Source organism: Camelus ferus, unplaced genomic scaffold, assembly GCF_009834535.1.
Source record: "Camelus ferus isolate YT-003-E unplaced genomic scaffold, BCGSAC_Cfer_1.0 contig298, whole genome shotgun sequence".
Classification (NCBI taxonomy): domain Eukaryota; kingdom Metazoa; phylum Chordata; class Mammalia; order Artiodactyla; family Camelidae; genus Camelus; species Camelus ferus.
In genome coordinates, this window is record NW_022588414.1 from 1,072,064 (window position 1) to 1,099,657 (window position 27,594).

Genomic DNA, 27,594 nt, shown 5'->3' on the forward strand with positions numbered 1-27,594 from the left:
TCCAGCATGTAGAAGCTACAGCCACTACTACAGATGCCCTTCATCATGCATGAACTTTAAAAACACACAGATTACATAGGTAAGGTTTTTAATCCCGAGTGATACTGAGATGTGTATATTGGGAAAATGAACTTTGAATGTATAGTACATCCATTGTAATTTTCAACCCTCATTTCTCCAAGACCTTGATGACAGGTAACATGGCCAGATATACTGAACCTTAAAGGAACAAAGGTTTTTGTAAAAGGTTAGTACAAACTGTTGTGGAAGTGGTGATAGGGAAGAGAGACATCTTACCAGTTACCAGAATCAGAATATCTGAAACTAAGGCCCTAGAATTTTTAACATTATCCTCAAAAGTTTTGATCATAGCTAAATTTTGTTGGTGGCTAATGAGCCTTATCCTGAGAACAGGGTGGGAAGTGTGATGTATTTCCTCTGAAAGTCTTATGGAAGACAGAACAATGCAGGTTGTGGTTTTCTTGGTGTAGATGCCGGAGGACCAGTTTCAGATGTCCCAGTGATAGGGTTTAAAGTGGAATAAGAGCTCTAAAAGAGAGAGAAAGAGAAAGGGTGGGGAAGGTGACATATATTCCTTTGATCTCTAAACTCCTGTGTCAAAAGATAAGCCAGATAATGGTTTATGCTCCAAACAATGTAAGCAGGTCCACTGATTAATTTTATAAACTTTAATGATAAAAACCACGCTTACCAAAATTGAGGGCTTTATAATATTTTTTTCCAATATTGAAAAGATTTACTCACTAGTAGTTGTGGGAAAGAGTGGTATCATTTGGGAGAAAATACTTACCTCTTTCTGGTTAAATTTAGTTTTGATAATGACACTTAAGTTATTCCTTCCTAATGGATTTGAAATTATCCACATTAAAGCATATCTCATCAAGATAAATTACCACAGAAGGTTTACAAAGGTCACTGTAAAATATTTATGCAATTTCATATTGCTCTTTCGTTCACGGTTTGTATCTGAGCTGAAGGTCTTGTGTTACTTCTGCATATTTTTTGGTCTTGTGGAGAAAAAAACAAATTTGTTTTTTAATATTCTTAATTGCTTGCTGTCGATCTTCATGTTTTAATCATGTGTTTGTGTTAGTTTGGAAGTCGACTTTGGGAAGTGGTTACATTTTAACCTTTTTCATTTAAAAAAGTGCTCACACTGAGTTTCCTTGTCATGGGAAAGAAAAAGATACGTAAAGTCATGGAAGGAAGTTTGATGTCCTTTCATTGGGGGCGGGAGGTGGAGGGGAAATACAGTACCCTCTGTGTGCTAATGGATTATTTTAGCAGCTGTCCATTCCATTCTAATTTTACTGACAATAAAGCCCTATATGGGAAGTTCACCTGTGACAAATGGAAATATAAAATCAGAGGAAACCAAGCTTAGACAATTCTTAAACTACACACCTGACTCCCTTTACCTTTTCACAGCTGGTATTCTTTTGTGTTGAATTTCCATTTGTAGAGACACTTTATCTAGTGAGTATAGTATTGGATCTCAAATAGTTTCCTTGGAGAATCCAATGCTTTATTCAGAGAATGTGAACAAGGTGAATTATACCTCTGCAGCTCTGCAGAGGACAGCAAAGCCTGGACTCCAGGTAGAGCTCACCCTGGGAAACCATGTGGGAAACAACTGTTCTGACACTTGAGAAAGCAGCAGGCATCGTGTAATAAACAAGTTTAGCTCCATAACTCGTAGTCTTAACCATCTTTCTCCATTCACTTCTCCAAATGAAACTCCTGTTTAAAAGCTTCTTACTTTTGTATTTCTTTCAAGGGAAGATTTTGTACAACTACCATTGTATGTGTTTGCATGTGAGTTTTAGCATGAAAAAATTGAATTGTGTTAGATTGTGTTAGACACTTTTATGTCTCTCGCTTTTCTCAATACTACGTCTCAGAGATCATTCCAAATCAACACAGAAAGATCTGATTCTTTCTTTTAACAGCTGCAAAGTTTTCTCCAATGTGGACATTATCTTAATTCACGGACTCAGCCTGACTTGATGGATACTTCTGTTGTTTCTAATTATGCTTTATTGTAAACAGTGCTGCAGTAGACATTCTTGCTCATATTCTTGGCAGTTGAAATGCTGTCCATTGGGAAAATTCCTTGCAGTGGAATTTATCCATCAACACAGTACACGCATATAAAATTTTGGTGAATGGTCCTGAATTGCCCACTGGGGAGATTGCTCCAGCTTAACATTTCCTGGAACAATAACTTCCTCCCGTCTGACTTTGCCAGCACTAAGCAATGTCAGAGTTTTTGAGTTTATGACAGATTAATAGGCAAAAAATGGAACTTCATTATTATTTTGACTGGCATTTCTTTATGAGTGAAGCTGAGCATATTCGATATTCACCATTTGAACTTCTTTTTCTATAAACTGCGTGTTCTGTCATATGTGTTACAGACTTTTTTTCTAGTTCATCTTTGATTTTATTTTGTTTGTGAATATTTTTACCATGGTGAGATTTTATCAGTTTATTTAGTCTTGCTTATAAAAGCGATACCTACTTCATCCATGATTTCCTCCAGCACTTTTAAAATTTAATTTAATTTTTATTGTTAAATCTTTGATCTATCTGGAATTTATTTCATATAGTAATGATACTGGTTTGGAACCTCCTCGGGACCTTCCTGGGTGTAATATGAAACTGCCCCCCACTCACAGAGTGCAAGAGGCAGACCATTCCAAGGGAACTAGTGTACAAATAGATCTCCGCCACAATCATGTCATTTCATTTTATGGAAGTCCTTCGGCAGTGTTTTAATACTTTCTTCATGAATGTGCTGCCTATTGTTTTTTTCCGATTTTGATGGCTTTTATAAATGCAATATTTTCTTCAGTTTTATTTCTGACTAGTTATTGTTTATATACAGAAAGACTTGTTTAAGATACTGATTTTGAGGACTGTCACCTTTCTGAATTTTATCATTATTTTAGTTAGTTTTTAATCAGTCCTCAATTTTCTAAAGAAATGTTTATTTTATCTGCAGCTAATAATTACTTTGACCTCTTCTTTCCCAGTATTTATACTTTTTATTATTTTCTCATGTCTAATTTCATTGTCTAGGACATTGGTAAGCTGATAGTAAACAGCTTTGCCTTGTTTCTAATTTTAACTGATATAATCCTAATGTTTCACAATTTAGTAGGTTTGAGATCGATATTGTCACCTCCATTCACCAAGATTGAATGTAGTCTTTTGTCAGATTTCAGAGCCTGGAGATGATAAGATATTTTCTTTCCTTTGACTTACTAATAAATATGTTAATATAAGTGTATTTATAAGTATATCAGTACAATGTCATTGTATTCTATGGTTTAATTGTACTTAGTTGTGATGTATTGTTTTAATAAATTGGAGAATTCTGTTTTCTACAGTTCTTTACTATTTGGATTAATATTCTTAAAAGAGATTTCTCTATTATATTCTGTTTTCTGCTGCTTTATCAGGTTTTAATATCAGTGCTATTACACCGCCTCTGAAAGATTAATTTTTAGGCTTTACTTCTACTTCTGTGCTGTAAGGTCTCTTAATAACATTAGAATTAGTCTTTAAAAGTATGAAGCCTGGATGTTAGCTAGCCTTTAAATTTTATTTAAATTGCTTTTATTTTAATTTTTCTATCACTTTTAATATAAAGGTTAGTAACATATTTTCCTAGAAAATTATTTGTTCTAAACAGTTTTAATAATGGAATGTATTGAATTTTACCAAGTACTCCTTGATGAGTCTTTTAAATTGTGATATATTTCTGAACATTTTCTTTATCACATTGCCAATTTTGTGTCTGTCTTCTTGTGCTGTTGTGCTTATATACAGCTACGTGTCTCCTTTTACTTAAAGGCTAGATAGTAAATATTTTAAGCCTGTGAACATATGGTGTCTGTCACAACTCCTTAACTCCTCTGTTGTAGCTCAAAAGCAGCCATAGACAATATATAAACAAACTGATATGGCTGTATTCCAATAAAACTTTATTTACAAAACAGGCAGTTGGCACATAGTTTACCAACTCCTGCTACCCAGTAATAGGCATTGTCTATTTTTGTTCATTTTTTTCTTTTAAAATAAGAGTTTTTGTATTTACTTACCAATTTCACATTTTTAAAATCAGATTCTATTTTAACCTTATTAGGACATTTCTTTTCCCTTGGCTTTATCATATTTTTTTATTTTTATAAATTCTTAAATTAGATGTTTAATTTACTTATTTATTATATGCTTATTTAGTTACAATAAGTATTTCAGGTATGATGTTTTCTGAGAGCACAACTGTGCTACGTCCTATAAGTTTGATGTGTGGTGTTTTCATTAATTTTTAAACTTGTGCAATTTTAGTTTTTATTTCTCATTTGCTAAGAAATCCAAGAAAAAGAGAGAGAGATATATAGACTTGCGTGTGTGTTAGTTTAGCCTTATTCATGATTTTATTCAGATATTTTGCACCTTGTTCCACCTACCATCGCATCTCCATCTCCCCTAGAATGTTGTACTAGAGTACCTAAAACTGGTGTCCCCTGTCTCTTCCCTGCTCAAAAACCTTGAGTAGCTTCCCATTTAATTCAGAGTAAAAGCCACAGTCTTTATAATGGATGTCTTCAAACTCATGTCCCAAACTGAATCTTCTCCCCACCTTCCTGATGCCTAGCCTAAGGCACAAGCATTGGCTCTCCTCATCCTATTTCCCCATCATATATTTAGTGCACCAAGGCAAGGATAGACCTAACAGTCTCAGCACCTTCTTTTCCTTCATGTTTTGCTCACCCCTCCTTTCCAGACAGTCACCCAGCTTTGGTTACTTCATGGTCTTTTTTATGTGATATCTCTGTATCTCCTGCCTCTGTCTTCTCACTCGGATTGTCATAACCCCAGAAATGCTCATCTACTGTCTGGTCTTGGCACAACTATCAAGTGACCTCTCTAAACAGTAAATCTGATCCTGCTTATAAACTTTAATTGGCTTCTTTTTCACCAGTGCTTGGGACCAGATAAAGCCTGACCTCAGTCCTCCATCGCAGCTGCATTTTCTTGTATTTACCACACCCACCCTGAGCATGCTCTCCAGACTCACTGTACTCTTCCACTGGTTCCAGCCTCTAAGCTTGTTTTTGTTACCGCCTACCTCCCTCTATTTAGCAGTACATCACTTGTCCTTCAAGACCCACATTTCACATAGTCTGTAAGGACTTCTTTAATAAGACTAGCACATCATTGACTCATTCCTTGGAGAAATGTATAGTGAGTACTACACAGAAGGTACTCTGCCAGGTGCTAGCAGTGTAAACACAAATAAACCATAATGCCATTCCTCACCTAGTTTTAGCTGTGGCCACATGCCTCTATTATAAACATCTTTTCTGTCTTTCTCTCTAGTCTGCAGTCCAAAGCTCAGATTTTTGACTTCATTTTCTTTGTATTCCTAGGATCTAGCACATTAAATAGGCGTTTCTTATTTAAATGACCTTCTCTTTAGTTCTGTATGCTTTTTTTTTCTATTAGTCATTATCATGTTTTATAAATTTGTTAGAAGTTACTTTTTTTAGAAATTAGCATAAATAATCCAGTGTAGTAATAAATATCAGAGTGCTTAGCACTAAGTCACTGTGAAGTTGCTGTACATAAGGTCAAATTGTACAGCTGTATTGTGCATAGGTAGATAAAAATATCACTGTAAGTTATCTTCCTGTAAGGAACTATGGTCCTTAAGCCTTTGTGTGTATCAGAATAACTGGAGGGGCTGATTAGAAATGTCCATCCAGGCCCATGAAAAGATATTTCGCATCATTAAAGATTAAGGAAAAACTGATTAAAACTACAATGAGATACCACCACATATCTGTTGCAATAGCTAAAAGAAAATAGTAACAGTATCAAGTGCTGACAACCATGGGAAGCATCTGGTGCACTTATGCATTGTTGACATAAGTGCAAAATTATACAGCCACTCTGGAAATGGTTTGGCAGTTTTCATAGTTAAACCTTTACCATATGATGCAGCAATCCCACTCCTGGTATCTACTTTAGAGAAGTTAAAATGTATTCACACACACACACACACACACAACCTGTACACTAATATTCATAGAGGCTTTATTCATAATTACCTAAACTGGAAACAACCCAAACATCCTTCATCAGATGATTGGATTAACATTCTGTGGTATATCCATTCAGACTGTGGAATATTATTTAGAAATAAAAAGGACTCAACTACTGATACAACAACTTGGATGAATCTCAGAGGCATCAAACTGGGTGAAAGAAACCAGTCCCTAAAGTTTATATACTGTTTGATTTCATTTATGTAACATTCATGAAGTGACAAAACAGTAGGGATGAAGAACAGATCAGGGGATGCCAGGGTTTGTAAGTGGGGAGGGTTTAATTATAAAGGAATATAACACAAGAGAATTTGGGGGCGGAGCAGGGTAGAGGAACTTCGTTGTATCCTGATTATCGTGATGGTTATACAATTTGAATATATGCTAAAATTCATAGAACTGTACACCGAAAGTGAAAAGTTAATTTTACAGTATGATAATTTTTAGAATAAGATGTTTAAAAGTGCACATCCCTGGGCCTTATCCCCAGGATTTCTAGTTTATTTATACTGTGGACTAGGCTAGATCACAAATGGCACATTCAGATTCAAAGATAATTGAGGATGAGCAACCCAGACTTATTTTAAGATTGCTGTCACTTTAGGTCTCTACTGAACGAATAAAAAAGCAATGCATAGGGGATGAAGGGGTAAGTATAGCTCAGTGGTACAGCTGGTTTCAATTCTCAGCACCTCCGTCAAAAAAAAAAAGTGCATAGAATATGAGCAGGAGTAGAGTCAAAGGAGAAGTGACCCCTGGCACCTCTTGCTTCTTCATAAATACCAAGCTAGTTGAACCCACCTGGTCAGAGTCAGGTGCTGTGTCCTCACCGCAGCTTGCTACCGTATAAGAATATTCTTCACCACAGTTACATATTTCCTGCACTCAACTTCTTACTGTGTCATTGGTGTCATAAGCCAAGTCTTACCCCAACCGAACTTCGACTGAAAAATCTGCATTCATAACAAGCACATCAGGATATTCCAGTGCAAGGGTCCACAGACAGCAGTTTCACCTGAAACAAGCAGCAATCCAGCAGTGAGATTTGTTCAGAACATCTCCAAGCAGTATGTTTTTAGTTTCCTCTGTTAGCTCTGAATGTTCACTCGTGAATATTAGTGAAGAAATGGAGTAGGTAAAATGTTTTTCCTTTCCCTACCTTTGGCCCCTGAAAGAGTTCTATTATATCCTAGCAAAATACTCCACAACAGACTTTATCCCAAGTCATACCGTATTCGTGTGATTGACAGTAACTCATGTCTGAAAAGATGAAAGTTAAGGCAATATGATTCAAATGTAGTTATACAGTGTATGCATAAAATTATTTCTCAGAGGCTGACCACACTGCACAAAAACGAAATAAGAATACTGTCCCCTTGAAACCTGAAGAAGATAATCGTGTGTGTGTGTGTGTGTGTGTGCGCGTGTGTGCGTGTGTGTGCGCGCGCGCACGCGCGCGCATATTTTGTTTGAAAGTCAAAAAAGGCCTGAGTTCTAAGTTGTTATTTACATGGCTGGCCACTAGATGGTGGGCTTTGTTAAGACATTCCCTTCCATTTTATATTTGAAGCAGATTTCATGGAGTGTTGTTTTCTTAGATCATTTTCTTAGTTAATTAGTATTAACTTAGAAGTTTAAAATTTTAAGTGACCTTAGAGATAATCAGTGTGACAAAGTCTGTACTAGAACCACAGACCACTGAAATCCCACTCCTTGCTGATGTCATGCCCCTTACCAAAACACTATGGAAAATTCTGTTGCAAAAGAAGCTGTCAAGATGGTTGGTCAGAAAATTATCAGAGCAATAGCAAATAAGCACGGAATGTGATGCCCAAACAGAAGCTTTGACTATCTGAACACTTATATTAATCCACAGTTTTTAATTTGCAGAAACACTTTCTCCATCGTACAGTGGGCCATCAGTGAATTTTAATTTTGTAAGATCTGCTGTAGCACTTAGACAGATTGCAGAGAAGTGGACCAAATCCCACAACAGAGCTCAGACCAGGCCAAAGAACAGACCCCAGACGCGAAGTTAGTATATTCAGGGCAGATGTAAAGCTGAGGAGCAAAAGCAGGTGGCCAGTGCCCTCCCATCAAAGATCAGCAGAACGCAAGTGTAGAGGAAGCACAGTTGGGTTTATTGGCTCATTGACATGAGAAGGAGCGTGTGCCACACAGAACCAGGGGCTTCTCAGTAAGGCTTCTGAGGCAGTGGGTCGGAAACCAAAAGTGTCAAGTCCCCAAGGCAGGTATGGACTTGTCAAAAAATGGACATAGAGAAAAGGTCAGCTCTTGTGTCTGGTATGAGTAAGTGAAGTTTGGGGATGGGAATGATTGCTGGAGGTCTTGTAAGAACTCTGGTCTTTACTCTGAATAAGTTGGAAGCCGCTGAGATTTATGCTTATTTTTAATAGAGTCTTTTTGGAAGGATAGGAGCAGGTAATACTGATTGATTGCAAGAAAAGGACACCTGGGTGAAAGGAACAGTTACTTTTAACTTCTTTCCTTTTGAATTTTGTGTCATGCTCAGGATTACCTATTTTTTAAGATAAATAAAATATAATTTTAATGATTTTGTATAAAACATTATATACTGAGACCTAAGGTAAGATCATAATATTTTTTAAAATAATTTTATGCTCTCTTTGATAAACTCACTCAAGAGAAATGCTAAATAAAATTGCTTTTAAATGCTAAATAACATTCTTTTATGTTTTGTTGTTATCTACTCTAGGTTCAAAAGTCAAGAAATAAGCAAGTACGAGAATTATTTCCAGATGGTTTTAGTATTCATCATGCAGGAATGCTTCGGCAGGATAGAAATTTGGTTGAAAGCTTGTTTTCTAATGGGCATATCAAAGTCCTAGTCTGTACAGCTACGTTAGCCTGGGGTGTCAATCTTCCTGCTCATGCTGTTATTATTAAGGTAAGAGCTTACTTTCCTTTGCACATGGATTTGCGGTATCTTAAAACAAACCTGTGGATTGATTTATTTAGAAAAATATTGTGATTTGGCTACCTCATTGACTTTGAATGTTATTTATAGAAGGTCAAAATTATTTTCTCCAAAAGAATCTAGTTTATATTGTGAAAATTTAACTCTATCACAGATGATGAAAGGATTAGTTAAAGTACACTTTTGAGATCTTATCATATTTGCCTAATTTCAGTATTCAGCTCATCAGGATTATATTTGTGTGTGTTTATGTAAATTTGTATTAACTTTTCCTCATCTAGGGAACACAAATATATGCTGCAAAAAGAGGCTCCTTTGTTGACCTTGGAATTTTAGATGTCATGCAGATATTTGGTCGAGCCGGAAGACCACAATTTGACAAATTTGGGGAAGGAATCATCATCACAACACATGATAAACTCAGCCATTACCTCACTTTGCTCACTCAGCAAAACCCAATTGAGAGTCAGTTTCTGGAAAGCCTTGCAGATAATCTAAATGCAGAGGTAAGATCTAATGAGTAAAAGACTGGAATAGAATCATCAGCTTCAGGCATGGCTGAGGGATTGTGCTGTACACCAGGGGTTGATACAACATTTTAAACTGACTATATCTCAAAAAAAAAAAAACTAAAATTAAAAAAAAAAAATCATCAGCTTCAGGAAAGACCAAGTAAAATAAAAGTTGAGTTGATTGCTATTTTGTAATATTTAATAATACATTTTATGTCATACACAGTCATGAAACACAGAGGCTGAATGGCAGTATTGTTGGTTAGTTCAGAGCAGTGTAGACTGCAGATGATAACTGATAAGAACTCATTGCTAAAAGACTATAATTTTCAATCATGAGGTTTTGTTTTAGGACGGAAATCTAACCAAAGCTATACAAACTAGGGAAACAGAAGTAGCAGTAGCAACAACTATATTTGTATTGCACTCTTAGACAGTTTATTATGAAGTACTTTTCAAGTTTTTATAAGGTTTATAAAGCTCCTCTCTCTTAGATCGTTTGATTAACTTTGTTATACAAAATGTAATTGAGTTACAATATTATAATTTATTTCATATGTGATGTGTGTTGTGTGTTGAGATTTAAATAGCAGACCCTGGAAGCTTTGGTAACATCTTAACTAGTAAAGAGGATAAACATTCTTAATTTAAGAGTCTGTGTATCAAACATTCAAATGAGGATTTATTGTTTTCATGACTTTTTAAGTTATTGCTCTGTCATCCAACATTTTCCTGCTTCTGTATTCCTTTCTTACTATTAAAGTTGATTCAAATAATTTTTGAAAGTAGGTAGGATGTAAAAAATAGATGAATAAATGAAATATATGTAATGAAATACTATTTTTCAGAAATTTCACTTAGATTCTATTCATGTTATTTACAAGTCTTTTTAGAGGATGAAAAGCACACTCACTATGCAGTTCTTCTGTTAAAGAGCATATGTATAGTCTAAAGGGGGAGAATAAGTTACAAAAACATAGTGCAGCATTGTTGGTAAATAGTAAGTTCTAAAGAAGGATTCGGTAGGAGAAAATACTTTTGGCCCCAGCCTATCAGAAAAGGCTTTCTTCATGAAGGTGGTAAAACTTGATCTGGGTTCAAAAGGTTAGATAATGTTTAGAAGATCTAGTTGGTAGGTAGAAAAAGTCTAGAAAGATGCTGGTTTCTAATACCATAATTCAAGAAAATAAAAAAGATTAGGAAATAAATTTTGACTCCAAAGAAGGTATTATAGCTCAGTTTCCATCCTCATTACCTACTATTATGGCATGGTTTAGATAATTAGGTCTTGAGTCATGGGTCACCAGTATCTATAATGGAATAGTTCATTGTATGAAGATAGTAATAGTAGCAGTGGACTGCGGATGTGCGACCCTCTGGGTTATTTTTGTATATTCTCTCATTCTCTCAATTCTGCTGCTAAGTAGATATTATTGTCCTCAGAGAGATATGTAACTGATCCAAAGATCATTCAGCTACTAATTTTTGAAACTAGTTTTCAAACTCAGGTCTATTTAATCATAAACCTAGTCTTTTCTTTATAGCCTAGATTATTGTTTTATAAAATGTAGTAATTAAAAGGTAAATATATATATATATAAATGCTCTATATTAATACTATTTGCCTTCTTCTAAGACCAGGACTAAATATTTTCCAAAATGGTAGAGATAATTTCTCTGACTTAAATAAAAAGCAAGACTTTTTTATACAGTTATTCTAGAAAATTATATCAAGGAAGAGTACATCTTTGTAACTTAGAATTATTGTCCTTAATAGCTTTTTGTAAGTGATAAAGTAAATCCAAAGTGGTAATGTTATTATGCAGAAGACACAGTTGAGTAAAATACTTCTCTTATCCTCAAGGAACTCTTTTTCTTAGGGACTGACTATAAAATACCATCAGTGAAACTATTTGGTCAAGCCCTGAGAAATTAAAATAAATTGTAGTTCATAGATTCACCTTAAATTCATAAAATACTTATTAGGTTTGTCATTTTCACAAATGTCAACTAACTATAGCTATAATTCCATTTAAGGCCTTAAGTGGCATTTAAATAATGAAACACCTTGAAATTTTTTGCTGTATAGTAAAGTATAGCCACTGCTAAAATTTCTTTATCATGTTTTGTCTACTAGAATAGCTCCCAATTAAAGTAAATTTTCTTCTTAAGGAAACAAACTCCCTTATATTATAGTTGAGCATGAAATTAAATTTGGTAATCTGTGGGAACCAAGTGTGAAATTAGTTTATAAAATGAATGTGTGCTGTGTTCTTAAGGTAATGGATTTTTAAGTCTTTAGACTTCCAAAATCTTTGCAAGACTGTGCAACGGCAGTGACCAACATAAAGGTCATGTTAAATTAGGAATATTGCCTTTCCTGACATCTTTGATAAGATGAATATCAATTCTGACCACTAGTTTAGAAGAACTGGAGAAATTATTATATTAAGTAATCATTTTAATGCAAACATTTTATGAAGCATCTTTGCTGATCGATGCCTAATGGGGCTGACTCCCTAATGCTAATTAATGCCAAAAGGTCACAAATCTCAGCCCTGTATAAAGCTGCTGAATTTTGCACTGAGACAAACACTGAAGTGTGTTTGAGGCTTATTAAAATTTATTCAGCAGACATTACTGAGTACTTATTCTGTGCCAGCCCCCTGTAGTCCATACTTTAAAATATATTAATCTTTCTTTTTTTAATATATTAATCTTTCTATAACTGTACTTACATTCTTTATACAGAGTTTCTCCCATCTCTGCGGGGCACAGTACAAACACCTTGTCCTTGGATTTAAGGCCTCAGCAGTCTAACAACCTTCCCAGTTCTGGCTCTGCTTACTTTCCAGCGCAGGTCTTCTGCTCTGGACAGGCTCTGACTCTATTCACTTCACATAAAAAGTACCAATTTTCCCATTTATAAAATAGGAATAATGTTACTACATTGTTGTGAAAATTTAACAAATACCTGTGCTAAACTGTTACTCAGTACAAGACTGTACCACTTATGTTATCTAATTGTCCCTTTATACTCAGCCCCAATTATGCTGAGTACTTGCACTCAGATTTTAGTGGAATAAATAAATGAATAGTGGCATAAATGGTGTTTTCATGCATTTACTAAAGGGGTTTATATACACACATGTATTTATATAAATATGATTATTATATTTGCTTACTTAGTTTTATATGATTTCAACCAGTTAAAAAAAAAAAACACATACAAATAAACAGTTAAGATAACCTAAATGGCTAAAGTTTTAAATTAGACACAAAGTGATACTTTGAGCCTTACTTCTAGAGTACCAAATTTGGGGTGGGTTTTTTATAAGTTTCACATGTTAGATGTCTTTCTTTAAAAGCATTTTTGAATACGTACTATGTGCCAGGCACTGTAGATGGCAGTTCCATAGATGTCATCTTAATTATTTACATATATCTCATGTATAAGACCAGAAAACTTCTTGAGACCAGAGTTATTTATTGCCATATCCATTGTGCTTTACACAGTGTAGTCTTGTTACTGACTTCCTGTATGATTGTTGAGATGAATGGGTAAATGTGAAAAATACTTGTTTTATAAAAGGCTCCTGTACTAAGTAGCCACTAGGAGACAGCAAATATTTACAAGTAGATTTTTATTTTTGTCACTAGGTGGCATTCAAGGATTAATCTCACAATACGATATACTGTCCTAAATTTGCATTCATCTTTCTGGGTAGTCTGTTCCTTTTTGGTGAACATTTAGAAGACTTGCATTACTTGGTCCAACCTTTGATACCTACTTTCTCTTTTCCTTCATTCTTATCATTATCTGGCAATAGGTAGTTATTTACTATTGTTAATTTACTGAGTCTGACTTTGAAAATAATAGGAAGCTGATTTTATTTTATCCTTTACAGAATTTTCAACTCTTAGGAGTTGTTTGATATTATTTTCAAATATCTGTAAGTCATACGAGAATTAACACAACTTGGCTATCAGACAACAGAATCACAAGTGTCCGATTTTTAAGCATTTCATCAAACTAGTTTCTTTTACTGAAGCAGACTAGAAAATGTTTACCTGTGTTTCTTGTAAATATTTAGGAAATGTTGTAAACTCACTCCTTGGCCAAATTTTAGTTCTATTTCCACAAGTCTTCATGCTGTGGAAAATCTTATAGTCACATTTTAGAAAATGTATATTTACCTGTATTGCAGATGATTTAGTCATTTGTAATTTAATTAATAAATAATAAATAAATTAATGTAAAACTATTTATCTTGTCCAGCTTTATGGAGATGTAATTGACATATGGCATTGTAAGTTAAAGGAATACAGTGTGATGATTTGACATATATATTTGAAATGTTTACTACTGTAAAGTTAGCACATCCTTCACCTCACATAATGACCATTTTGTTGTTGTTGTTATGATAAGAGCATTAAAGCTCTACTCTCATATCAACTTTCAAGTGTACAGTACAGTAGGAATAACTGTAGTAGCCATGCTCTTTATTAAATACCCAGAACTCACTCATATATGTGCCTGAAAGTTTGTGCACTTTAACCAAGATCTCCTTGTTTCCCCCACCTCTCAACTCCTGGCAGCCACCATCCTGTTCTTTGTTTCTGTGAGTTTGATGTTTTTAGAGTCTCTGTATGAGATCACACGATTTGTCTTTCTCTGACTTATTTTAAGATATTGTAATTTTTAAAATAAATAGTCAGATTCTGCCTTATCATTTATTTACTTTTGGGTTTTTTTAATGATTAATATTTAATTACAAATATTTAATGACCAATATAATGATACTTATAAATTGCTATATCTCATTTTCAACTAACTAAAGATAACTAAGCATTTTTGTACTTATTTTACAAAATTATTTATACAGAATTTAAATTATAGTATGAAAATAAAGCAAACATTAAGGTTTATATTTTTGTAATACTTAGTACTAAAATGACAGGATTTTTTTTCCTTTTCTCCTAAAATTTAATAATTTAGGTAGGAAGCATTACTTCTTCTTTGATTAAGGTATTAAGAGGTAAAAATTTTTTTCAGCTACAGGTTCATGAAAAATTACACAGTTACGAAGTTTTGCAACTTGAACAGATTTTTAAATTAAAATGAACACTCTAAATAAAAGCAGAATCACTACCTTTAGGTCTAGTAGTTAAAGAAATGTATTTAAGGAAACTTTTCATTGCAATTCTGTGTTGAGATAATTTTCTAACAATTCCCTTTATTATATAGATTTTATGTGTTGTTGTGTTTTAAAATTATTAACCTTTGATTTCATTAAATTAACACATTATAAAGCTACATTAAAATGTCATTTCAAAAATTATATTTCCTTTCAGAATATAATCTAAAGAATTACCCAGTGTTTATTGTAATTCAGATATATAAATATCTATTTTTCCATAATGTTTTAAATTTACCACCAAAAAATTAAAGTCACCCCGTTCTTATGTGATTTTTAATCATATAATAATAATAATAAATTAGTATATTATTAATATGTAATAATATGTATTATTAATGTATTATGTATTAATATATAATAATCATCATGCATTACTAATATGTATAAATCCCAGTGAAATATGATTTGTTTTATGCAGAAATTGTTGCATTTATCATTGTATTCATACTGTGTATTTACATTAGCTATGTTGCAAATGGGTATCATTAGAGGAAAAAGCTAATGTTACTTAATACCCCTTGTGATTTTGGTAATGACAGTAGACAGCATCACAATAAAGAGGGACAGAATCAGCGATATTATATTGTTTTGATTGGAGTATACTTACATTTAAAATTGTCAGTAATGTCACATGAAATGAACCCAAATTTTAAAAGAAACAAGAAGGAAAAAATTAATAAATTCCAAAAATGTTTTTACTGCTACATAGAATTAAACTCCTTTTAGGGAAAAATAATTAAATGACATAGTAATCAGTAAGATCAGTTTTGGAAGATAGCATTTCTAATGTACTGTTCTCAACTAAATGAGGCAGGACTGATTTTTAATTAATCGGAGAAGTGTCATGTTCAATAATAGTGCTTACCTGTTTTTTTAATATAACATAGTGATGTATTTTAAAAATTTAGCTTTTGAAAAATGGTTCTTGATATAATATTTATATTCAACTTTAATGCATTAGTTTAATTTTTGTTATATTTTTGATTTGCAGATTGCTCTGGGAACAGTTACTAATGTGGAAGAAGCAGTGAAGTGGATAAGTTACACTTACCTGTATGTACGGATGAGAGCAAATCCATTAGTGTATGGCATCAGTCACAAGGCTTATCAGGTAGAAAACTCATTTATTAAAAAAAGTCAGACCTCCTTTTTGATTCTGTAATCCTTTCATGATAGGAGGATAAATATTTACTACTTCGGCCTCATCTGAAAAGAGTTAGGTACCTGATGGAAAAACAAAGAGCTTTAATCTCTTTTAGAAAGTACTAAGGAAAATTAAATTTGTCCCCTGTAATTATTTCACTTTCTTTATATCTCTTTTCCACTGATACTAGTAATCTCCATATTATTATCAGTTTACTATTCAGATAAGTTCCCATTTGATATTACTATTTTGCTCTGATTTTTTAACCTATTTTTTAAACTCTATGTTTTAAATTTAGTTTTTGGAATAAACCAGACATGAGGAAACTTACAGACCACTTTTAATCTAGGCTTATGTTATATACAGTATGTTCCTCTTATCAAGTCCTTCTAAGCTCTTATTCCTAAATTAAGAGATAGCATTAATGAGTTATTATCTTAACCCTTTGGAGGCTGGGACCAGCTCTGCTGTGCACAGACTGAGAATCAGATGCATGTCGTAGCAGTTTTTCCAATGAACTTCACAGTTCTGTGGTCCACATGGCTTACAGATTCTGTGAGATATTGTCTTTTCTTTGGAGCTCTGCTTTATACACTGTAAATGCTTCCTAATTACAGATGAAACCAATTTGTCTAATGAAAATACTGTTTCACCACCATTATATGGATATTCACTAGTGATTGGTCAAAATTAGTAGAGAAGTTGAATTTAACTCAGAATTACAGTTTTCCTTCATTTACTGATAATGTGTATATGTTTGATAACACATTCTGTTATCAAAGCAGTTTCCAATCTTTTTTTTTTCCCTTCATTTTTCATATAAAGATTTGAGCATGAGAAAATTGAAACTTAAGGTTTAGGAGGAAAAAAAGAAGAAAACTACTAGCAGCAACTAGTTTTAAACCTGTTACTTTGGTTGTCAGTTACTGACCTTGTATTTACTTCATTCACTGCCTCAGCATGAAAACGTATGAAGGACTGCTGTTTCAACTGCCTTTCTTCTTCTCAGTTAAAATATGTGCTAATCTTCAAATGAATATTTTCTTTTACAGCCAAATTACTCTAAATTATAAAATGTAGGTTCATCATAACCTGTAACCTTATAAATTTTAAAAAGTATGGCACTAGCTGTTCCCATTACAAATACGGGCTTTGTGACAAAAGTCAATGACACCATGAAAATACTCTAAAGGAGTAAATAATGAAGGAAAATAAAACACAATGTGTATTTTCATGGGCCAAGGCATCTCAAATCTTGAAACAAGATAAGCACATCAGTTGATTTTTTTCCCTTTTTCAGTTTTATTATGTAGAATTATTACAGTTCGACTGCGCAGACACATTATATTGCATGTAAATACATATGTACAGTATACTGCACATTTTTTTAGTTTTCATGTGTGTACTAATTATTGTTTCTAAGAACAGATTAGATCTCTAGCTTCTTAAACGTACATAGTTATCAAAGGAATAAAGCCAACTACAAAATAAAAATCAACAGAATGCGATAATCCAGTCATAAAGGACAGTCAAATGTGCTTACCCATATTCAAGAAATCAGAATAATAATTAGTTCATTTGTGTCCTTATTATTATTGTTATTATTTTTTAGATTCCTCATATAAATGATATCATATGGCATTTTTCTTTCTCTTTCCAGCCCACTTCACTTAGAATGACAGTTGGCTTTTTTTAAGTACTAGGTTAATATCAGAAGTCATTTTTGTGTAATTTTCTAGTATAAAAAAGTACCTTTTTTCCTTCTGAGATACCTAGTTTTACTAACTGTCACAGTTCAAAGAATCTTACCTTTATATTTTTTTAACTTATGTATTTTTATTGCTCAATAAGAATTTATAGCCACAAAACTCATGTGAGCTAAGCCAGATCATGTAGTTTAATACTTTTTAGTGGTTTAGTAATATATGATAAATAAGATGTTTTCATAAGGTGAACCTGATACATACAGTATCTCACTTGTAGAAAATATTTAAGACTTTTTGTATTTGTTAATATGACTTGACTCCATCTTACTTCCCTACAGTTGATTTCCCTTAGCCTCATTTTTCTGATTGGTTCATTTATTTCAGCTATATTTGGTGCATGAATAAGCTGCCACAAAAATCTGTTAGAACAAATAGTAGGAATATTAACTCATTAATTGATTTCTAAAGTATTTTTATATTTCTCCCTCCCCTCTTAAAGGTCATGCATCACTTTATTGCTCTGACCAGACAGTGATCTTCAGGATGTGGGAGGTGTGTGTATAAATATGTGTATATATACATATATTTACACACACATACACCATAGTAACAAGAGTATTTCTTAATATCCTTTATTAAATGTCCTTTCTGCTTAGGAAAATACTGTAATATAATGATTTCTGAACTGTTCAGAAATTCACTGTCAAATTGATATTACTCTTTGCCTCTATTATCATTTTAGACAGAATAGGTTTTCCCATTCAGCAGTTACGGAAACTGCTAGAACACTAAACATGTTTTTGAAAGGATAATTTTTTATTTATTTTTGTATAGCTTTACTTTGACAGAGGAAAGCATTCTGTCATTTCTCTAAATAACTAATAAAATAGGACTATGCTTTGATATTTTTAAATTCCTATTTATTTTAGTGTAATTTTTTTCTTATGTCTCATTTCTAATCCTTATTAATCTTAAGGATTATAAAACCATATAGGAATTTTAGATTCTAAAATATTACTATCTGAAGATAATGTATAGATTCATCATTTTAATTAAGTTTAAATATTTCTTTATTTAATAGAATAAAATATTTTCTAAGTATGCCCTAACTTTTTAAATATGTACTTCTTTTAAAATTCTAATAAAAAATTGTACTAACTGAAAGATCAACAAAAAAGTGTAATTTCCATAAATAGGTATATGTTTGCAAATGATGACTCTGAAGAAATATTCAAGTGTTAATTTTTCTTCCTATAGATTGACCCTACGTTAGCAAAGCATCGAGAACAGCTGGTCATTGAAGTTGGACGGAAACTGGACAAAGCTCGGATGATTCGTTTTGAGGAGCGAACTGGATATTTTTCTTCAACCGATTTGGGTAGAACCGCTAGCCACTACTATATTAAATACAGCACTATTGAGGTATTATACTGAGCAGAACAAATACAATAATATGTTTGTTCTTACATGCAAATACTTTCTAGACTTCAAAATACAGTATTAATGCAAAATAACAAAAGTTACTAATAGAACAAACAGCATTTATTTTATGTGAATTCAACAATATATACTCAGTAAAGATAAGGAAAAAATAGGACTTTAAATATTTAGGACCCACTTGCCACCCTGTTCAATGAGTATATCCCAAGCAGTGGATGCACCTGTACCTAAAACTATTGAGCATATTGGTGAGACCTGTGTAACAAATACCTGAATGGTTTTAAAGTAGGGGGTGATAACTTAGTGATATCCATGAATAAAAAGTTGAAAAATTAATTGCAAGTTATTGGGAACACTAAGAAGAATTGTCAAAACTAGTAAAAAAATTATTAGGTTGCTGAGCTTTCCTATTTGGACAATTTAAGAGATTTTCAAGGGTAATTTTTGCTACGCAGTTGTATCCCTGCTTGTTGCCTTCTAATGTAATCTTCTGTAAGATAGGGTTCCCACTATAATATTTACATTTTAAAGAATACTTCCATGTCTTCATGTGTATTATATAGCCATGTATGTATCTTCACATGTTTTTACCTGGGAAAACTTAACATTGATTACGTATTAGGAGAGGGCTTAAGTTTGGAAAGGGAGATAAGGTAAGATGAATTTTTATCCTTTATTCTCTTTATAGAGAGAAAGTTTGAATTTTTTATGTTCTTTTTTATTTTTGTTCTTAAAATTGTTTTTTAAATGGAAAAGTAGTAGAAATCACTGAAGTGAAATTCCTTCGTAAATAAGAACGCCAAGTCCTGTATGAGACCGAAGTCTTGTACTATTTAACGTGTGCTAATGCCTATATCATGTTTAAGAAAACATTTTCATGTGCTTAGTAGCTTTTCCTCATCTTTCCCCAAGTAAATCTTGAGTTTCTATAACACTTGAGGTTTCTTCAAAGTCTTTTAACATAGATTATCTCACAACTATGATCTAGCAGTTCCTCAACCCAAAACATTTTCCCTAGCCCTCTTTGCCTCCCTCACGACTTGCACCCGCTCATTTTGTCCATTAGGTTGCTCTTCTCATTTGTCCACTTGGTGTGTTGCTGCCCAGCTGCATCATAAGCCTGTTGGCAGCTCTCTTTCAGGAACTCTAGCCTTTCTTCAGCTTTGTCTTTATTCGTTTTTGTTTTATTTTACCAATCTTTTTCTTTCCAGTTCCCTGAATTTCTATATGCCCTCACTAGCAATATTATGATATCTTTGCCAGAATCTTCAGGTTACATGTTTTCAGTTATTCCGCTCTGAATTTTATGTGATATATGATCAGCTTAAAGTTGGTGAATGGTGCAGATTTCCACATGCCCATGCTGAAAATGAGCCAAGACCAGAATGTTACACTAAATATTTTTTTAGATATCCAGTGTAGGTTTCATGAACTGATTTTATTGATCTTTTTCCTTCTAAAGGCCTTCTTTAGCTAATTATGTTTTGGGAATTTTTTTAGTCTTAAATAAATGTGGTAATGTTTGAAGTAATGATTCGGAACAGTATGCCTCTGGTGTTATAACTGCGTATCTAGGGCTCAGGTGTTCTTTTAGAATGTATGATTTGTAGTCACGATTTTTCATTTAAAATATTTTACTGGATCTTCTGTTTTAATCAAATATAACACTTACTTTGGTAGACCTTCAATGAACTCTTTGATGCTCACAAAACAGAAAGTGATATTTTTGCTATCGTCTCCAAAGCTGAAGAATTTGATCAAATCAAGGTAAGTAAGATTACCTGAAGCTCAAATCAAATGCATATAACATATATGCATTTATTTGTTTATGAAAGTTTATAATTAATTGTTATTCCTGATGCAATGGTTATTCCTAAAGCTGTATGACACCTCACGTTTGGAATACCAGTAGTGTTCCTCCATTTATCAACAATGTCCACTATCCTAGATTATGATAGTATGTCATACCGACATCATTCTTTGCTCTCTAGTGCAAGTCAAATATAGTTTAAGCAGGTTTTACAATAATGAAATAATTGGAGAATATAGTATATAGATTTTGGTTTATTTATAATATAATGTTCACAGAAGAAAATATAAAGGACATGCATGATTTGAACTTAGATATGAATATTTCTGTACCTGTATTGTAATTTAATCTTATTAACAGTGAAAACTTTAATACTTTGAATCATAGTACTTCACAGCTTTAAGCTGTGAATATGTTATACCATATAAAAATATATGACTGTAATGAATGCATTTGAAGATAATTCAAGTTTGCCCTAATCCATTTGGGCAGAGGTTTTACTCTGGTCAAATAAGAAATGAAATCTCATCAATTGAAGGATGGTGGGGTCAGAAGATTTAATTCTTGTGGCATATCAAATTTTTATATGTCAATGGCAACTTTAATATTGGTGATGAATAATAAAATGTCATTGTATCAGCCTCAAGGTAGTTTTTTTCTTATATTTTATTAACTTCCTATGAAAAAATTGCTATTATTTTAGTATACAAAAGGAAAATGTTGTTTTATAACAAATGGAAATTTTTAGAAAAGATGCAATGTGGTTTAATTTCAATATGAAAAATTTAAATAAATCAGCTCAAATAATCCTATAAAAAACATTGATTATTCCAGGTCAGAGAAGAGGAAATAGAGGAGTTAGATGCCTTATTAAACAACTTCTGTGAACTCTCAGCCCCTGGAGGTGTAGAGAACAGTTATGGGAAAATAAACATCCTACTTCAAACTTACATCAGCCGAGGAGAGATGGACAGTTTCTCCCTTATATCAGATTCTGCGTACGTTGCACAGGTAGGAATATTACTCCCTTCCTATTTTCTCTTCCTTGTTTACTTTTAGAGATTGAAGAAATTAATTTGTGCTATACTGTGAATTTATAGCATTGTGACATGCTGTCAAATTACCATTTTATTTTAGAACTCGTTCCGTTTAATTTGTACATTTTTATGCCATCTACGCTATTAGATCAGGAACCAGGGGTAGGATGTGCTGGTTGGTTTGGCTTTTTTTGATGTTGCTGTTGTTTACATTTTAGAGTTAAAAACATCAATATCCAATTCTTTCTGTTTTAAAAGTTCATTTCTTTTTCTTACAAACGGCAATAATACAAGAATAGTTCAAGCAAAATGAAAAGATTGTGGAACCTTTGTAGCTTTCCCCAAATATTAGAAATATAAAGGTTTTTTTTCTTTACTATTAAACAAGGCTTACTAAATATACCTCATACCATGTATTCAGTATGATAAGTCTCTAATAAAAAAAGTAATCTTTCTTTCCTACTATTGATACTTACAAATTGAAGACTGAAAGAAAATAAATCTTTAAATTACAGCTCATTAAATGTATGTTTTTTGATGACCATAGTATAAAATATTATAATATTTAGTTTTTATATTCAAGCCCCCATGTGATGTAAAGTAGATTATTTTTTGCATTTACTTACTTTGGAGATGAGATGTTTCTCTTCTAGTCATGCTTTTAAAAAAATATTTATTTATCGTGAATACCTTTTTCATTATTAAGTAATGTTTCCTCTAAGAAGAAATAAAAACTTAATCTTATTTTAAACATAGAAACTATTCCTTGTTGTATTTTGTGTTTGTGATTTTGTTCAAAGACTTAATATAGAAAAAGTATGTTTGTGTTAATAAATTATTATTAACAGCCATGAATATTCTGGAGTGCTTTGAATAACTGTAAACATGAAATATTTACAAATGTGAGCTAAGATATATTGGTAAACAATTTGAATGAATACAGTAATTTAACCAAATTAACAAGAAACCAGGTGATGATTTCATATACTTTGTAAAGTAAATGTAGATGTGGTGAAAACATTTTTTTTCATTGTGTAACACATTTCTGCCATAGAAAAATTACATAAATTCTCTAAAGCCTAGAACCTCTATAGGAACCATTGTTTCTGAATTTTTGTTTTATCTGTTTTTCTGAAAAATAATATAATATTGTCATCTTATATTAGCTAATGATTTTATATTGAAATAGTTAATGATTTAACCTAAAAGCAAAGCCATACTGGGTTCTGGATGAATAATCTGGCCACATTTCTGCTTGATTCAAGATTATGAAGGTATTATCAAAGACTGATATACAAATTGCTTTATAATATAAAACTTACAGTTTCTTCATTACTGGTATCCAGAAACTCAGTCTCAGAAGTTTGAGGATATATATATGTATCTCAAAGCATCCCTGGTTTTTCTTAAATAGCTATTGGTTTATCATTCTTGAATGCATTAGAGACATTATTGTTGAGTTTGGAGGGTTTTTTTTTGTTTGTTTTTTTGTTTTTAAGTTTAAGCCATCAGTAGTTCCACAAGCCTTCTTTCAGCTCTGGAAAATGATACTTGCTTTTGTATTTCTGAAACTTCATTCTTTCAGCCCTTAAGATAAATTCTTAGCTGAGATATTCTGTGATTTTGTAAAGGAGCCTATATTTAGCTTCTACATGTTAGAGGTTTTGATCATTATTCCCGCCCAATTTATATGATTCCAGATTTAAATGTTCTGTTTGTATCTTGTCACATGGGATTTCTCCTTCCGTTTCTTTTAGCTTTTAGGGAACAAGTATAGGTTCCGAAATACAAAAATAGCATACTTTCAAACACAGTTGGGAAATTTAGCCTAGCAGATTTTTAGAAGAGCATCTGGGAATGATGTGGGAAAATCTATTTGACACATGTAACAATCAAAATATTCATTTTATTTTTCATTCTCTGGGCCTAATAAGAGCCATCTTGTCATTTTTAATGAGCGTTAGAACTGTCCTTATACTTCTAAATACCATTTTTGTTCTTAAGTTTCTAATACTGAAACAAAATAGTTGAATTTATCAAAAGATAACACTTTTCATATAAAATGTAAACCCAAAGCCCTTAGCTCTTATGATCATTTTTCACCTCATAATTTCAAGCTGGATCATCTGTTTGCTATTTAAAATCATACTCTTTCCATCTCTTTTTATGATTTTGACCAGATTTAACATTCTTCATTTTCAAATATAGATGTCATTAGATATTTTAAGGTGTCTCTAAGTTCATGATTTAAAAAACAGTCTTCAGTAGACCAATCTGCTGAGTTAATGATAGAAAGGAGACAAAGCAAATGGACTCTACAGAGATGTGAAAAAGGCTTCAGTCATTGTAACTTTTTATGTGTGTATTAATGAATTTTTCTTCAGATCACTGAATTTAGAATCTGGGAGTTAAGTTTGGAGTTGTTTAGACCTGCCTTTCAATAGATACTCTGACACTAATTATCCTGGTCAAATTATTAACCTCACCAAGCTTTAGTATTTTCATCTATAAAATCATAATATCAAGACCAGTCAAATGCAGCTGTTGTAAAATTTAATTAAGATAATATATGTAAAGTAGTGAACACATTGTTTGGTTTAAAAGGGAGCCATTAACATGGGTAGCTGTACTCATTAATATTTTTTTGTCACTTTCTCTCACTAATTTTTGTCTCTGACTGGATCTCAAAGTCTTCCTGATTTCTCTAAGTAGCCTTATAAATTTAATCATTCTACTGTATACCCAAGGGCATCCTCAGCTGTCTCTTCTATTCTGACTGGCCTCAACAGCCTCCTACATACTTTGCATGCCTTTTATTTCTTCCTACTTCATTCCTGTTTAGAGGGTGTAGGGTAGAACTTCCTAAGAACTTGGAAATAAAGCTGCTCTTGGAGAGTTAGACAAAATAGCATCCACATATAAAGGATGTGATTATTTTTGTGTAGTAGTAACAGATAATTAGGGTTATATGAGGACAGATATTTCCCACAACTAAAGGATGCAGCTTGATGTACTTTTGAAACTGAGTCTGAATAATAACTTTATTGACAAATTTAAAACCACATTGGACCTAACCACCAATCCCCTTTTTCATTCTTCAGAATGCAGCTAGAATTGTCCGTGCTCTTTTTGAAATTGCTCTGAGGAAACGTTGGCCTGCCATGACCTACAGGCTCCTGAATCTCAGTAAAGTCATCGACAAGAGGCTTTGGGGTTGGGCTAGCCCTTTGAGACAATTTTCAGTCTTACCACCACACATTCTAACAAGATTAGAAGAAAAAAATCTTACTGTGGATAAGCTGAAAGACATGAGGAAAGATGAAATAGGTAAGACTCTTAGGAAGCAAAAATGTTTTAATATATTATTCTGTGCAAATAAAATATTTCACTAGATATAAAAAATAAGTATTGTGAATTTTCACATTACTAAAGGTAAACTTTTACCATTTTTTGAAATTCCTTTTTCATATATCTAAACTCAAGCAAAAATCCCTCCAAATTGTATGAGGTCACTCAATAGAATTAGCAGTTAAAATGGAATCTAGATTGTCACATCCTTAGGATGACTATTTTACAGATAGAATCTTAGATATAAATGATGAGAATTAGTCAATGAGGCTTATTCTCAAATTATTTCTTAATATTTAGTTCATTTCATAGATTCTTTTATGTACATCGGCAGTATTACAGGAAAAATGTGTATCAACATCAAACTGTACATTTCTTTAGTTTCTAAATGAGCTTCATCATTACACATGTATAGATCTTTAAATACAGTTCCTGGGGGAGAGTATAGCTCATCAGTAGAGTGCGTGCTTAGCATGCACATGGTTCTGGGTTCAATCCCCAGTACCTCCACTAAGAAATAGAATAAAAAATTAATTTAAAAATATATAAAGAAACCTAATTACCCCCCCCAAAAAAAACTATATATAAACACAGTTGCTGTCAGTGTGTAAATAACATTTGGTCTTCCATGTTTTTCACATAATATTGAAAAATTACCCCTCTTTACATTTCCATGCACCTTAACATTCTCCTGGACAAACATTGATTAGGTAATATTTCAGATTCTAAGTAGGAGAGGCATTACACCTGAAGGGAGTCAGGCTGAAGAGAAATAAGAGGGACCTGGCAAAAGGTCCATAGTGGTGAAGAGAGGCTGAGGTAGTTATTTCACTTGTGTAATGAGAAGAATACTTCTAAGACAACGGAAGAAGGGAAGTATCTGTAAAAACAGAGTAATTGGGAAATTCACTAGCAAAGTTGAAATTACTCACACTGGGCTAACAAATATTTTATCAAAATAAGGAAAATCACTTTAGTTTCAAACTCGGGTGAACATAAGACATTTTGACTTATTTGTAAATGTGCGTTGAAAAATTATATTATGAAGAGCCAAGACAGACAAGAAATATTGATGCTGTAGAGTATAAACTATTTTCACTTAGTTGCTGGACTAGAGTAGGAAAATGTTTATAGTCACATCTTTTTGTGATCCCCACACCCACCCTGGTGATTTCATGTATATTTGTATTTCAGAATCAGATCATTTATGAAAATATGTATGTATAAATGGTTAACTTTGAGCTAGATTGGCCATATTTTATCTTTGTTTTCTGGAAATGGGCATGGCTAGGTTAGTTGTGTTAATTACTAAAGCATTTTCCATGATGGTTATAGAGTTCTGAAATAGGCCTTGAATAAATTAATGGCTATTTTCACAAAATACTAAATACTTCCATAATGTGTCTTAAACTAACTAGGAGAAAAGTGCAACTTTGTAGTAGTTTAAGCACTATCAAGTCTCAGTAATTTTTAGGACCCTATTAATAGCTGAAAAAAACCTTGATACTGGTTTTCAGAGCTATGAATTGCTAATTCAAGTTAACTATTACAAAATATCCAAACATGCCAGGTCAAGAATGTCAGCTATTCTACATAGCAAATCATAAAACAAGCAATAAAATCACCTTCTCTGAAATCCCATTTACAAGTCAGATTTTTTTTTTTTTCTGTCTGGACACATTTCTTCTATGTGATGTTTTCCTTTCAGGTCACATTCTGCATCACGTGAATATTGGGCTCAAGGTCAAACAGTGTGTTCATCAGATTCCTTCTGTTACAATGGAAGCATCCATTCAGCCCATCACACGGACTGTCCTTCGAGTAACACTCAGCATTTGTCCTGATTTCACTTGGAATGATCAGGTAGAAATAGAAAACACCTAAATCTACATTAAGGATAAATATCTGTACTGCAGGTTCAACTACACCTCCTTACGTCTGTCCTCAAGGCATATAGAAAGTCCTTTTTAAAAAAATCTATTAAAAAGTCATTTAAAACGTTGTAGCATTATTTACTCTCATCCTCAAGAAAAGCATGTGATATATTAATACTATGTTCACCAATGAGACCCCTTCAGAGCATCTTGGGACACCTAAAACTTCTCATTGAACAATGATTTAGTGGATTCAACTCCATAGGGACTTTGCTTAATTCTGTCTTCTTTCATTTTCTCTATCTGATATTCATTTTTTCCATCTGTACTTCCTCTGTCATTTTAGCAACTAGAAATTCAAGATTCTCCACGCTAAAAGAGCCCTTTTAAAGTCCTGATGTTTCTCAGACTGTCATTCTCTTCTTT

At 32.7% G+C, this 27,594-nt stretch overlaps 1 protein-coding gene across 3 annotated transcripts in view; it reads left to right on the forward strand.

Moving 5' to 3' along the window:
• Positions 1 to 27,594, forward strand: part of ASCC3 (activating signal cointegrator 1 complex subunit 3) — a 301,506-nt gene that overhangs the window by 174,308 nt on the left and 99,604 nt on the right. For all 3 annotated transcript variants that reach the window (XM_032476218.1, XM_032476216.1, XM_032476217.1), the window contains exons 15-22: positions 8,875 to 9,066; positions 9,378 to 9,602; positions 15,801 to 15,920; positions 18,917 to 19,081; positions 20,780 to 20,866; positions 21,744 to 21,920; positions 25,048 to 25,273; positions 27,003 to 27,157. In XM_032476218.1, the coding sequence (XP_032332109.1) occupies positions 8,875 to 9,066; positions 9,378 to 9,602; positions 15,801 to 15,920; positions 18,917 to 19,081; positions 20,780 to 20,866; positions 21,744 to 21,920; positions 25,048 to 25,273; positions 27,003 to 27,157 (1,347 nt within the window). The remainder of the gene's footprint in view (positions 1 to 8,874; positions 9,067 to 9,377; positions 9,603 to 15,800; positions 15,921 to 18,916; positions 19,082 to 20,779; positions 20,867 to 21,743; positions 21,921 to 25,047; positions 25,274 to 27,002; positions 27,158 to 27,594) is intronic.